This window comes from Castor canadensis, chromosome 15 (genome assembly GCF_047511655.1).
Source record: "Castor canadensis chromosome 15, mCasCan1.hap1v2, whole genome shotgun sequence".
NCBI lineage: Eukaryota > Metazoa > Chordata > Mammalia > Rodentia > Castoridae > Castor > Castor canadensis.
This window is the reverse complement of record NC_133400.1, coordinates 28,162,731-28,175,973: the sequence shown is the minus strand read 5'-3', so window position 1 is coordinate 28,175,973 and position 13,243 is coordinate 28,162,731. Positions and strand designations below refer to the sequence as shown.

Here is a 13,243-nt window from a genome sequence, read left to right as displayed (position 1 = left end):
TCTTAATGAAGGCCTTGACCCTGCCCCTTAGCCCTGTCTCCAGGCAGCACACCCAGAGCAGTTCATTAGGCAGCCAGGAGAAACCCAGAGATCGTTGCAGAGAGGAAGGGCTATTTATTGATTAACAGTAGTCTTTTTAAAAGTTTTTATTTTTGGCAATAAAGAGCACAACATAATCTCCTTCATGCGTCATCGTGTCACTAGCTGAGCCAGCCAGCTCTGCCTCCCTCCCAGGATTAGCTTATTTGTCTGGGTCACGTTAAGAGCTGGACTGGCTGTGCCACCTCCCAGGCTCTGGGGCTCCCTTGGGAGGGGGCCTCTTATTTTATCATTCTCCTATCACAAATGTGAATAGTATTTATTTACAAGAAGGTCTGTTCCCACAAATCAGAATCCTAAAGTATTAAAAAAAACAAAAGCCACGCAACCACCAAAGATTTGATGTGAATAGAAAGATAGCCCTTCTGCTCGGTAGTCAATAAATACCAGCACTAGAAAATCAATTGCTTTAATTGCATTTCAGCAGGGAGCCTCAGCACCATGTGGGGAGGAGATGGCAAGGTCTTGGTTTCTGAGTGCTCTGGCACAGGGCGGCCAAGCTCAGGGTGAGAGACTCTGCTGGCCACCCTTGGCCAGTGAGAGGGGGCAGCAGGGGTGCTCCCCACAGCAGTCCTGCTGCAGCCTTCCCGCCTGGCCCTGCCTGGCAGGAAGTAGCCCCAGCTATCCTCTAGGCCAAGGTAATCTGGAACCCCTATCCTGAGGGCATCTCAGCTTACTGAGCAGGAAGGAGCCTGTGCAGAAATTACATTTTAAAACTAGATGTCACCTCTGCTTAAAACTCCAAAGTGCAAGGCTGCCAAGTGGCACAGTAGAAATTCATATCCTTCTTGTGCCATTCCAGGCCCAGAGAAACTGAAAAGCCACCTGCTGTCTTGGCCCCTGGGCTACTTGAGAAAAACCAATAGGCAGCACCAGCCTTGAGTTCTGATTGTTCCCCCTCTGGCCCCCGCAGCTCAAGTGGGTCCTGGCAATAGGAGGGCCGTACCATGGAGGACAAAAACAGCCAGTCATCCTCAAAAATAGTCATGACCATGACCTGGTCATGGGATTAAAAAAATGTGTGTTGGTGAGGAGGGATAGAGGGGGAATCTCATTAATATAGAATATGTCATAAGCCATATATATTAAAATCATTAAAGTATATAGTCCGCGGTAGCTCCAGCCCCTCACACATGCTCAGGTGGTGTGGCCAGCCCTTTGCCTTGGTCCAGCCTCACCCAGGGGGCAAGGAGGGAACAGCTTGCTCCCCTTCTCAGGCTCTTGGTCCACAGCCTCTGGAGGCTGTCCACGGGACACTGTAGTCCGCCCTTCAATAGGCAGCCCAGCAGTCATCAGCACCCACGGTCCTGCTGTCACTGGGAAGGGGTCTTGACCTCGTTGCTGTCCTCCTGGCTGGGCTTTGGCTTTAGCAGTATGAATCTGTTGAGGAGGTCCGTTTCCGAGCTGGCCTGGGCTGCTCCATACCCCTCACCTGTGAGCACAGAAGCAGGCTCAGAACTCAGATCTGAGCAAAAGAGCCCTGCTGGGGAGGCCTTGCCCTCCACAGGCGTAAGGCACGGCAGGACTCACCGGCAAAGCTGGAGGCTTCAGCGATGTTCTGGGAACCCGTGATGTGGTGCCAATAAGCACTGCGGGGCAGCATGGTGGTGGGTGTGCAGGGATAGGAGTAATGCTCAGTGCCTTTGTTCAGCAGCTGTGGAGCAGAGAAGGGGGATGAGGGCCTACATATCCCTGAGTGGCCAGCCCCAGGCCTGGCCTGCCTCTACTACAAGCACACCGGCAGAGCCCCCTGGGCACCTCCCCTGTGCCCTGGACTAACATCCACTGCTTTACCCTCACGTTCTTCTCCATTTCCAGCAGGACCCGCTTGTGCTGCTCAGCGATGGCCAGGGTGGCACTGTGGACCCGCTGATAAATCTGCTCCCCTTCCTGCGTCTGAAAGGTGTAGAGCCCTTCCCCAGCATCGCACATCCTGTGAACACAGGTTGGCGAGGAGGGTGAGGTGACGAATCCCACCATCCAAGTATGTGCATGGTCAGACCCTTCTGCACACCAGCTGGGGCTGCACTGGCCCTTTGGGAGCAGGAGGGCTGTAGTCTAGGGTGCCCAGTGGTTGTCACAGGCCAGGGTAGGGTCTGAATACTTCTCAAGAAGCCACTTAAGCTACTTAAGTTTTGTCCCTCACCCTCCAGTCTAGATTCCTCACTATGGTGTTTCCTTGACCATTTCACAGGTGAGCCAACTGAAGCATACAGAAGCTGAGCAACTCAACCAAGATTAATTATACAGACTTAAGCAGAATCTAAGTCTAGACAGGCAGATTCCAGTTCAGCTGAGGGCCACCCCATCCTCACCATAATTCTATTGGGTTAGGTGCTCCCCTTTTTGATCAGAACTCTGGTCCTCCATCACAGCCCATACGGGCCAGCAATAGAATGTATTCTGAGACCCAGCAGTTTGGCCTTTGGTAAACAGCTTTACCTGACCTGCCTACCGGGGACAAGTTACTTCTCTGAGTTTCAAGCTCCTTATCTGTAAAACAGGAAGATGGGATTCCCCTGTGGACTGTGCTGCTGTATGAATGATGCGTCTAGCACAGCGCAGATGGCATTCACCATTGTGACCATAGTGAGATGTGGTAGGGAGGCGAGAGGGTCCTACCGGCCTGCCTCAAAGGTAAAGCGTGTGGTATCCCTGCCATAGCGACGCAAGGAGCAGAGGGGCCACGAGACGAGCTTCACGCGGGGGTTGTGGATGTCCCAGAGGTAGATGTTCTCATGGGTGATCTGTAGCTTGCACTCGCCATACACATCCAGGTTGGGGCAGGGGAGCAGGAAGACATTGAATCGATCTGGAGCAGGAGAGGCTGAGTGAATAAGAGCTACCCAAAGGGGCCTCCAGCTCCCTTCCCCTCAGCTCCCTACCCCCAAACCCAGGGACTCACCTGTCTGCTCACTCTGTACCCCAGCAGCTAGGAGGTCGGGCTCTCCCAGACTGATGTCATTGAGCCGCGACCCCAGACATTCCACAGACAGTGTCTTGTACCACTCTTCTGCCTCCAGTTCTGGAGAAAATGGTTTCTTGTCATGGGGCCAGCTCAAGGTCCCCAGCAGCCCACCCATCCGCCTCAGCCTTTGCTACCCACCATGCAAGGGAAAAGGTCAGGCTGCCTGCCTGCCCACTTCAGTCTGGGCCTGTACCCTTGAGGACTCTCCCTTCTGACCCTCTACAGTCAGCCTGCTCTGCCTCCTCCTTGTCGGGCCAGTCTGGAAGACCAGAGGGAGCTAGCAACCCCACCTGAGTCACAGGTGAAGGTCCGCGCTGAGTCATCCGTGAATATGATGGCCACTGCCTGCCGTTTGGTCTCCTTGGGGAGCCGGGTGACACACTTGACATTGCTGATCTCAGTCACCTGGGACAGTATCCATAAGGGACTTAGCCATGCTGGGCATCTCCCTCTGCCTCCCCACAGCTCTGCCACCCCCAGAAGGGTGCTCTCGGGCCCAGGGCCCCTAACCTTGGGGCAGCCTCGGAGGCACACGGACTTCTCATCCGGATACTTCTCCAGCCGCTGAGGCCCCTTGCTGGAGGATTTCCGGAACACCAGCCAGCACCTCCGGTAGATCTGTGAGACAAGACCACAGGGGATCAGTTCAGCCTCGGACCACTCCCACTCTGCCACCACAGCCCTGCAGTTACCCCTCCCTACAGCAGGGGGCAGTGCCACACAGCTCCCAGGAGGCCTGCAGGACACCAGGGGATAAAAGTCACCAGAGTGACATCCCCTTCCCCAACCAGCAAAGGCAGTCATCGGCAGCTAGCTTGGTAAGGCTGTTCTGCAAAGGGGCTCACAAGTTTCCCATGAGCATGGTCCTGAGTTTCCACAAGTTCCAGCATTAAAGTGCTTCCTGTCCACATGTTTTCTATCAGCACTCTTCAGTCTCATGAACTCCTGAGGCTGGTTCTATTATCGCCCCATTTTAGAGATGGGGAAAGTGAGGCACCAGAAAGTGAAGCCATAGCTAACAAATGGTGAGGCTGTCCAGAGCCAGAGCCAGCAACTGTAGCCCACTACACAGGCCACTCTGGCTGGGGCACCTGCCACACAGCAGTCTCCTAAGGACAGGGACAGCCAGCCTGCACATCACCACAGCTCTGTCTCTAAGCCAGGCAAAGTGCTTGGTGTTTGTAACTACTCTTGTCTCCCAAAGCATCCCCTTGTCCTCTTATCCTCTTGCCACTCCTCCTGCATAAGGGGCTGGGGATACTTCCTAGTTCCTGTGGGGAAAGCAGAGGCCCTCAGAGGTGGGCAGGCAGAGAACCAGGAGTGCCCCCCACAGCACAGTGCCTTCCCTGGGTGGGTGCCTCCACACCCTACCCACTGCCAAAGCCCTGTGCCTTATGCCACCGTAAAATTCTCCAAGCTTTATGAACGTCTGCAGATGGGCTGACTATTCTCTAGGGTTGGAGGCACAAAGTGGCCTATCAGACACCTTGAGGGGTGGGTCCAGTCACCTGCCAAAACTGCCCCATTCCTCCTTCCAGACCCCTCCATCCTGCTTCAGGCTTTCTCCAGTCTGGAGTCTGGTGGGTTTACCAGCTCCTTCCAGCAGTTTCTAAGCCAGGGGTCCCCGGTGCCACTCCCAGTGCAAAGAGGAGGCACCTGGAGGGTGACCTGGGGCAGAACCCCAAGGCCCTACCTCCTCCCCAGCCCTAATACACCACAGGTGCACCAGGCCCTTAGCAATGGGGTCCCAAGGTACAATGGTCCTAGGTAGCCCACATCCCAAGAAGCCCCAAAGACAGGTAATTTTTATTTATTTATTTATTGTGGTACTGGGGTTTGAACTCAGGGCCTTACATTTGCTAGGCAGGCGCTCTACCACTTGAGTCACTCTGCCAGCCCTGCTTTGGTTATTTTGGATTGGTTATTTTGGAAATGGAGTCTCATGAGCTAATGTGCCTGGTCTGGCCTCAAACATTTATCCTCCTGATGTCAGCCCCAAGTAGCTAGGATTACAGGCATGAGCCACTGCACCCAGCTTGGAGATGGGCTGTTTCAGGATCCTAGGAGGCATGTCTGCCCTGTCCAATGAAGCCACAGCAGGCCCTTCTCTCAGCTGGAAGCTCATATAAGGCACACTATACTGTGCTCTCAGACAGAGTTCTACTGATCAGGTGGATGACCATATGAAGGGACAGTGGGTGGGTGGATGAATGAATGAATGCATGTTCGCAACCCAGATGCAGGCTGGGCCCCAGGCTGCCTGCAGCATCAGGGGCAGAGACTGGGGGGCCTGAGCGCTCTGGTTGCCTGGTTACAGGATACACTCACACAGCCCCAGGGAGCTGTACTCAAGAGCCCTCCTTCCCACTACTGCAGGTCTTTGATCAGCACTTCAGAAGCATGCTGCCACGTGGGCATGGGAGGGAGGCCTGTGCAAGTGGGAGGGTAGTCTTCGGCCGCTTGTATTCTCTTCCCCTTGCCTAAGAACCGGGTAGGGGGGTACTGAGGCAGGAGCAGCTGCTTGGGGTGACTGCAACCCCTCACACCAGGGCAAGTGAGTCTAAGATCTGCAGAGGGCAGCTGAATTCTCAGGACAGAGAGGACCGCAGTCTGGACCTGGCCACACATTACCTCCTGCCTACCCCCCCACCTGCTCCCCGGCTTCTCCACCTGTCTGCTTGGGTTCCCAAGGCTCCCCCTGGAACAGGTCTGAGAACAACCCCAAGAGGGTTGGCCAGTCCTTCCTGGCAAACTGTGTTCTTGCCAGGGCCTCAGTCCCCACAGGTCCCTGGGGACTCACAGGTCCAGGCAAAGAAAGGAGGAGTAGAGTTAAAAGCTGGGTTCCAGCTCCCTGGGCCTCCCCACCTGGCCTCAGCCTCGCCCTTTGTTCTGTACTCCAAGTCAGTGGGCTATAGCCCTGCCTCAGGAAGAGCAGAGCCTCCACCATGCTGGGCCACAAATTCAAATTCAACAAGACCCGGTGCACCCCTGTGCTACCCTGTATCATCCATAGTCCACCTGGTAGCAGTGGGGCTGCTCGCCCCAGCCTGGACACAACACATCCTAGACGGGCCCAGGAGGAGCAAGAACCACCCCTCTCCAAGGCCACCCTGCCCATCTGGTTCCCAGCCAGGGAAGCCAAGAGCTCCTCAGACCTCCCCAATTCACCCTCTATCCACCCCAAGGCGGAGCCAGGAAGCCCTGAGCAGCCTGACCCCACCCCAGCTATCACAGAACAGGGAGACAAGGGTAAGACACAGACTTGGGCCACCCATCACCAGGGCTCTCCTTCCTGCTGGGGAGGGGTCACTGCTGGGCCCCTCATTGGAGATCGGATGGCAGAGAAATAAAGGCAGCTGTTAGGCACCTCACCAAGATCATGAGGTGGGTCCCTTGGGCCCTTACTAATGCCCTTCCCCAGCTGGGGGCTTGCAGGGGGGTGGGGTGCATGCTCTCTGAGGCTTTATCTCTGTCCTGTTCCTACCCCCGACCCCAATCTTCAACTCAGGGGCCCAGCACGAAACAAGCACACAGCTACCACCAACCAACAACTCAAATGAAAACAGTCAGTTCCTGAGCAACGGCTGTCCTAAGTTCTCATCCACAGACCACATAGTATCGGCTTCTGCCCCTCGTGCCCCTCTGCCCCGCCCCCCGAACCAGCCATGCTCCTTTCAAACACTTCTTTAACATCAAAAATATGATGGTTTCCAGGCTCATAAAGCTACAGAAGGTAGGGGAGATGAAGCACTTTAAAGAAAAAAAGGCCAGGAGAGCCGGGGAGGCAGGAGAGGTGAGGAGGCTGGAGGCAATGCTGCTCTCAGACATAGCCTGGCTCTCCAGTGGCTCCGCTGCTGCTGCTGCCACAACTTCAACAATAGCAGGGGAGCTGCCTGCCCATCGGCAACCACCACTGGCCTGGTGGCTAGGATGCCAGCCAGCCCTGCTGGGGCGGAGGCTGCAGCAGGCAGAGCCTGGGCCGGCACATGCCAGGCAGCCTGTGGCCAGAAGCCTGAACCACAAACACACAGTGCCAAGTGTGGCCAGGCACACAGAGCACACCCCTCACACCAAGGCTCCAGCCCATCCTCAGCACTGTCCCTTATGAGGGGCCCCTGTGAGGGTCGCTCACCCCAAGCTTCCTGCTCTTCATCTTCACATAGCCTTGTTTGACGATGTCGTTGAAATTGGTCGCCATGGTGGCCCCACTGTGTTTGGGGCGCTGGGCTGGGCCGAGGAGGCAGGGAGGGGTACCCAGGTAGTCCGGTCTGGGGCTCCTCGGATCACCTGTTCCAGTCGCTCTGTCCAGCTGGGTCCTCAGGCTGCTTCTCACCTCACCCGCCTCAGCATTGTTCTAGCAGCTCCTTCCCCCTGTGCCTGCTAGAAACACAAATGAAGGGGAGATCAGAGACAGTGACATCTTTCTCTTCCCCTCGCTGTCTCGCTCTCTTTTTTCCTTCCTCTTCCCACACTCCTCCCTCCCTCCTCCCTCTGCCCGCCCTTCCTCCTTCCCTTCCTCCCCACCCCAGGATGGCAGAACCATTCAGGAAAACCGAGGTGGAAGCTGAGCAAGGAAAATGGTCCAGCCCAGTCCCCTCCCTCATGGCTGGGGCTGGCAGTTAACCCCTTCTTGGGAGGACTGGCTCCCACTCCTGCTGTGGAGGTGGGCAGAGGAAGGGAGGTGGCCAGGGTTCTGGGTTGGCACTCTCTCCAGTCACAACTTTAAGGCAAACTCAGGGCAACCTGCCAGGCACACCCCTTCCCTTTGTGGAAGCCTCCAGGGGCCGGCTTCCAGAGATGGGGAGGGGCCCGGGAAGTAGCCCAGTACTAGTCTGGGAGATCCCCATGCTCCCTGAGGTTAAAGACAATTTGCTCTGTTGGCCTCAGCAGACCCCAATCCCCCACCCACCCTGCCCTATATCTGTTTCTTTCCAGCCCCACAGGACAGGCTGGGAATGACAGCCAGACTACTCAGGCCCTGCCCCTGGCCCCTGGACTCCTCTGGGTGTTGCTTCCTAGATGGGAGGGCAGAGTCCAGGAGGCGGGTCCCCAGATAAGTCTGAGGAAAGTGCTGGGCTGGCCAGAGGTGGCCACTGTGGAAGCAGGCCTCATCCTGGCCCTGGCCCTGGGAAGTTTGGCCCAGTCTGTGTGGGTGGGGCCTGGTCCCCAATAGGTACTTGGGTCTGGAAGGCCAAGAAGTGCAGGAATTAAATGAAGAACTAGCTGGGGCCTGGACACAGGACAGAGTCCAGATGATGCAGGAGATGGTGTGGGCATCAAACAGAACTCAATATGGAATAGGACATGGGGGTACAGCAGGGCCACTTGGAATCAGGCAGATCCACAGATAACAAAGACAGACTCAGGGAGATCTCAGCAATGACCCTCTCTTTATAGATGGGAAAAAGAAAGTTGCTCAGAGATAGTAATCCACTGAACTAAGGTCACACACCAAGTCTGGGTATAGCCAGGGATGAATGAGTTCTGGAATTGGTGATGGGAACCAGCCTGAGGATGGAGTGTTGTCCTGTGGTCACCTCTGGCTGCCTGCCACCACCTAAGCCTCTGCCATCGAGCCTCAGGGGCAGGGCTGTGACAGCAACATGGCCCCTGTATATCCAGGAATCAGAGGGGTCACTAAGAGGGAATGCAGCAGCATTTCTGGGGTGCTGGGATGGGATCCTGGGGTAAGCATGCTGCTGGATCTGCTGACAGTTTAGCATTATTTACTTTCCTGGAAGCCCGTCTGTTGACATATATAAGGGACATATAGGGTACCTCAGTGGGCACATGTGAACAATGGGTGGGTCTGAGGGCAATGCTCCCTTACCCCAAGTGCACCCTGATGGCCCCCTGAGGGTTTCTCCACCATTCACTTCCTCTCCTCCACTCCTCGGAGCTAAGACACCAGCACTCTGCTTCCTCTGGAAAGTCTGGTCCCTACAATTCCTGCTACACCTGGATTCTGGCAATCAGAGGGGTCAATTTTCCCAGCTCTGTCTGTATCGCCTGCCTCTGGGGCTGCCTTGTCCCCACAGCAAGGACTGGCTCCATGAGGTCCCCCAAGATGCTCAGTAAAGCCACTGGCTGTGCATCCCAGAGGCCCTTTTCCAACACGCCTAGAAACCACTTGGCCCCTGGGTTCATCCAGATGCGGCAGTCCGGAGTGTGAATCCAGTAAGCTGTGAGATCCTAGACATGCCAAAGTTTCCCCACTGGCTCAAAAACAAAGGCTACATCTATCTACTTTAATGAGGAAGTGAAGTCATGGTGAACCTGCTTACCACTCTGCACCCAGAGTTTCTGCCTTGAAATCCCCAAGGGCTGTTTTTATTGGTTTTATTATTTTTTTTTCCCAAAAACTGTTCACAGCTCAGGGCTGTGAAAACTACCACAAGCCAGTTGTCTACCTGCCCAACACAGCCCATTCCTTCCTGACTCCATCAGCCACCCATGAGCTGGGACAGGCTGCCAAGCTCTAAGAGTGCCCCTGCTGTGTCTGTCCACAGCCCACCCCAGGCAGTCACCAAGCTGCCCCGTGAAGGCCCAATAGGTGTCAAGAACTAGGAGCAGCTGAGGCAGCTCCTCTCCTGCCCACCCTGGGGTCAATATCCCCATTGCTGGTGAGCTACCACCAGCCTCTCATGGACTCACAGCAGGGAGCAATAGCCACTAATGTGAGAGAGCCAAAGTCCCGGCCTCCCACAGCACTGGGCATGAGGCCTATGAGCTCTGCACGGCCAGAAGAGCCAAGCTGGGGTCCAGCAGACCCTCTCATGATTTGGGGTGGGGAGCAAGGGCCCTTGATCCCTTCTCCCAGCCTGACACCCATGCAGCTGCTCCACCAGGGACAGTACCTCACTCTAGGCTCCTTTACAGAGAGAGCCGGCCCCGCTGAGAGATGCTCCGATCCCCAGGAAGGGCAAGTGTCCCATGGGGGAGGCACAGGGGGATTCATGGTGCCAGCAAAGGGTGGGGCCCTCCCTGCCCACCTGCTCCATGGGGCAGCACTGGAGCTCTCTCCCTGGAGTCTGCCTGGAGGCTTTGGCTCCAGAACAAATGCTACTTGCTGAGGCTGGCAGCCAACGGCAGAGCAGAAGTGGCTGCTGCCTGGCTGGGCCTCCCCACCCCTGATGATCAAATCTTATCAGGTCTTCAGGAACAGCCTTACCTGGACACATCTCCCTGTCATCTGCTGTCTCCACCCACAGCTAAGATCCTATCAGTGGGGTAGGTTCTCCAGCACCAGGGCCACTTCTCATTACCTGCCAGTCTGGCACACCTCCCCCATCTTATCAGGAGCCAACAAGGAGTGCCCCCTCCCTGTCCTCGCACCTCTGCAGCTCCACCAAGGAGCTGCCCCCCAAACTGGGTGGCAAAGATACACCAAATACCCAATTGGACAGAGGAACAACAGAAGGAGGGGACACCTGAGTAGCAATGGTCCCCAGACCAAAGAATGGTGTTATACCCCATACTACCACCATCTGTTCTCTTAGAGTCTCTTGCTATGGCCACATGCCAAGCTCCTTTCCACTGCACTTGGCTGCTCCCTGTCTTTCACACTGTCTCTCATCCGGTCTCAAGTTCACTCCACTGCTTCCAAAGGCTACCTGCTCCAAGAGGCCTATCCTGGCTACTCTGGTCCAAGGAGCCCTGCTAGGGAGCTCCCTCACAATGCCCTGGTGTCACTGTCTTGTCACACATGTCACTAGGGGATTTTCTGGTTCCTTCACCTCTTTCTTGGCCACCGACAGACATCTACAATGTCAGGTCCCCGAAGGCCGGGCCTTTCTGTTAATTACAGCTCCATCCCAGCTCCTAGAATGCTGACTAGAGCAGAGTAGGTGGAAAATGAACAATACTCTCCAGATTGTCCTCATCCTTTTTCCCTTCACCTCCAACACCCACCTGGTTCAGCTCCACTTCCAGAAGCAGCAGCGGGTTCCCACCTCCTGGGTCTCAGCACTGACCTGCAGGATCAGCAGAGTTGTTACTGAGAACCAGGACCCACAGTTTGGATCAAAGCTGCCTCAGGGGACAGCCTGCTGCTGACTGACGCTGTGTCCAAGCATGGCAGGGTGGCCACACCTGGGCTGGGATGGTTGGGTAAGGTCACACCCAGCCTGCTGTCCTGCCTTAGCAGTACCCAACACCCACGCAGAGAGAGATAAGCAACAGGGTAAGAGCGACACAGCATTGGGGACCCATCCTGGATGGAGGACAGGAACAGCCTAAACTACAGCCATATTCCTCTGAAAGGGGCCAGGAAAGAATGTGCAGGAAGCCCAACCCCTTAACCCCTGGTGACAGAGTGTGCTGGAGCTGACTGTAGGTCCCTGACTGTCCTGGAGTTACACCCCAGCCTTCCACCCAAGTGCCTGACAACTGTCTAGCTCACACAGCTCCAAGCAGGCAGGCTGCCCAGCCCCTTGCTCTGCCCACATGAACCGGGTGCCCAGCCTGGGCTCATGTCACTTTGCGGTGATACAAGGCACTCAGCTGGAGCCAGGGCTCTGGGAGAGAAGGTGGACAGGAGAGAGAAAGATTCAAGGGCAGGAGGCAGCTGGCCGAGGGTATAGCGATGGGTAGGAACCCTGTTTGCAGGTGGGGGTAGCAATGTGGGTAGAGAAACTCCTGGAATTTGGAGGAGATGAGGGAGCAGGAGGCCAAGGGAAGCAGGAAAGCGGAGGGGAGCTGCGGGGGGCTGGGCTGGGCCCCTTCCAGAGAGCGGGCCCAGGGAGCCAGGGGCCGGGCGTCTCTGATGCGGGACGCGAGGGTGCAGGTGAGGTCAGGTCTAGACCTGGACTCCCCAGAGAGCAGAGCTGGGGTGGGGACAGCTCAGGGATAGTTTTGGGCCCACGCTGGCTTGCTGTGGGGGGCGCATCTTTGTACTCCCAGGAAGTAGGAAGGTCTCAGGTTCGGGAGGTGACTGAGGGTGCCCAGGGGTGGGGTCCCGCTGGCTCGGCGCTGCCTAGGTCCCCCTCCCCGCTTAGCGCCCCCTCTTTACCTGGGCGCCTTGGCCCGGGCCGAGGGCGCTTGCTTGCTCGGCGGGACCGTGGAGCGGGCTCATGCCCGCGTCGGCGCATGGCCGGCGGGGGCGACAGGGCGACGGCACCGGGCTCCGGGCGGGGACGCGAGAGAGGCGCGGCCGGCGGCTCAGACTGGAGCTCGGCCGGGGTTCGTCGGTGCAGCCTCCTCGGCTGGCTCGCGCGCTCCGCCCCGCCCCCGGACCCGCCCCCGCCTCCGCCCCCGCCCCTCCGCTCCGCCCCCGCCGTATTCCTCCGAGCCGCTGGGCACGCACTTTTGCCGGCCGCCCCACCCTGCAGGTCGCGCTCAGTCCCCTGCTTGGGCCTCAAAGCCCAACTTCACATCGCCTCTTAGTCCCTGAGAGCTGAACCCCACATCAGCTCCGAGAGCCCCGGATCTCACCTCCAACTTCAGGAATTGCTTCCTTAGCCCCTGTCTCTTGGAGAACCCCTCTGCTTCAACCCAGGACCCCCATGATCCCCTCCACTACCTCACCCCACCCCAATACTCAGCCCTGTCCTTCAAGCCTGAGCGGGTACTTGGTCACTGCCCAAAGGGACCCCAACCAGAGGCCTCAGCTGTACCCCACAGGGATGGGCAAGTCTCTCCCTCTGTCTTTCCTTCAGTGCACTTTTACCCCAGCGCTTCTCAAAGTGTGGTCTTCAGACCAGAAGTTTGAGTGTCACCATGAAACTTGTGAGAAATGCAAATTCCCCCCAGGCTCCAGATCTGTGAAATCAGAATTTCTGGGAGTTTCAGACAGAAATCTGTTAAACAGGCCCCCAGGTGACTCCGCTGCACACTGCTTTTTTTTGACAATCCCTATTTTAGGCCACATAGACAAAACAAAAAAGGCCATATCTAAACAACTGAAATTCTGAGAAATGAAAAAGTCTCCAATCTAACCACTGCCCAGGTTTCTCAGAGGGCTAGGCACCAAGAACTCACCACTCACCACGGAGTCCATCCACCTGCCTCCAAGACACCTGGGCCTTAGCCTTGTCTTCTCAGGGAGTCACTGAATGGTCACTGTGGAGCCTGTGACCAGACAGGGAGCCCCAGGGACTCCCAGCAGCCTTTAGCCCTGAACTAGAGCTAACCAGCCCAGATCAAAGTTCAAAGAGGTGATTTTTTTCCAGTTCCCTG

General features: G+C 56.6%; 1 protein-coding gene across 1 annotated transcript; it reads right to left on the bottom strand.

The window, feature by feature from the left end:
* Positions 1–131: 131 nt before the first annotated feature.
* Positions 132–12,249, bottom strand: Dok4 (docking protein 4). Its single transcript, XM_074055948.1, has 10 exons — positions 12,078–12,249; positions 10,979–11,040; positions 7,200–7,447; positions 3,578–3,685; positions 3,358–3,472; positions 3,005–3,124; positions 2,722–2,911; positions 1,894–2,032; positions 1,630–1,753; positions 132–1,531 (listed from the first exon to the last, which is right to left on the bottom strand). The coding sequence occupies exons 3-10, from the start codon at positions 7,263–7,265 to the stop codon at positions 1,413–1,415; spliced, it is 981 nt and encodes a 326-aa protein (XP_073912049.1). The 5' UTR covers positions 7,266–7,447; positions 10,979–11,040; positions 12,078–12,249; the 3' UTR covers positions 132–1,412.
* Positions 12,250–13,243: the final 994 nt, after the last annotated feature.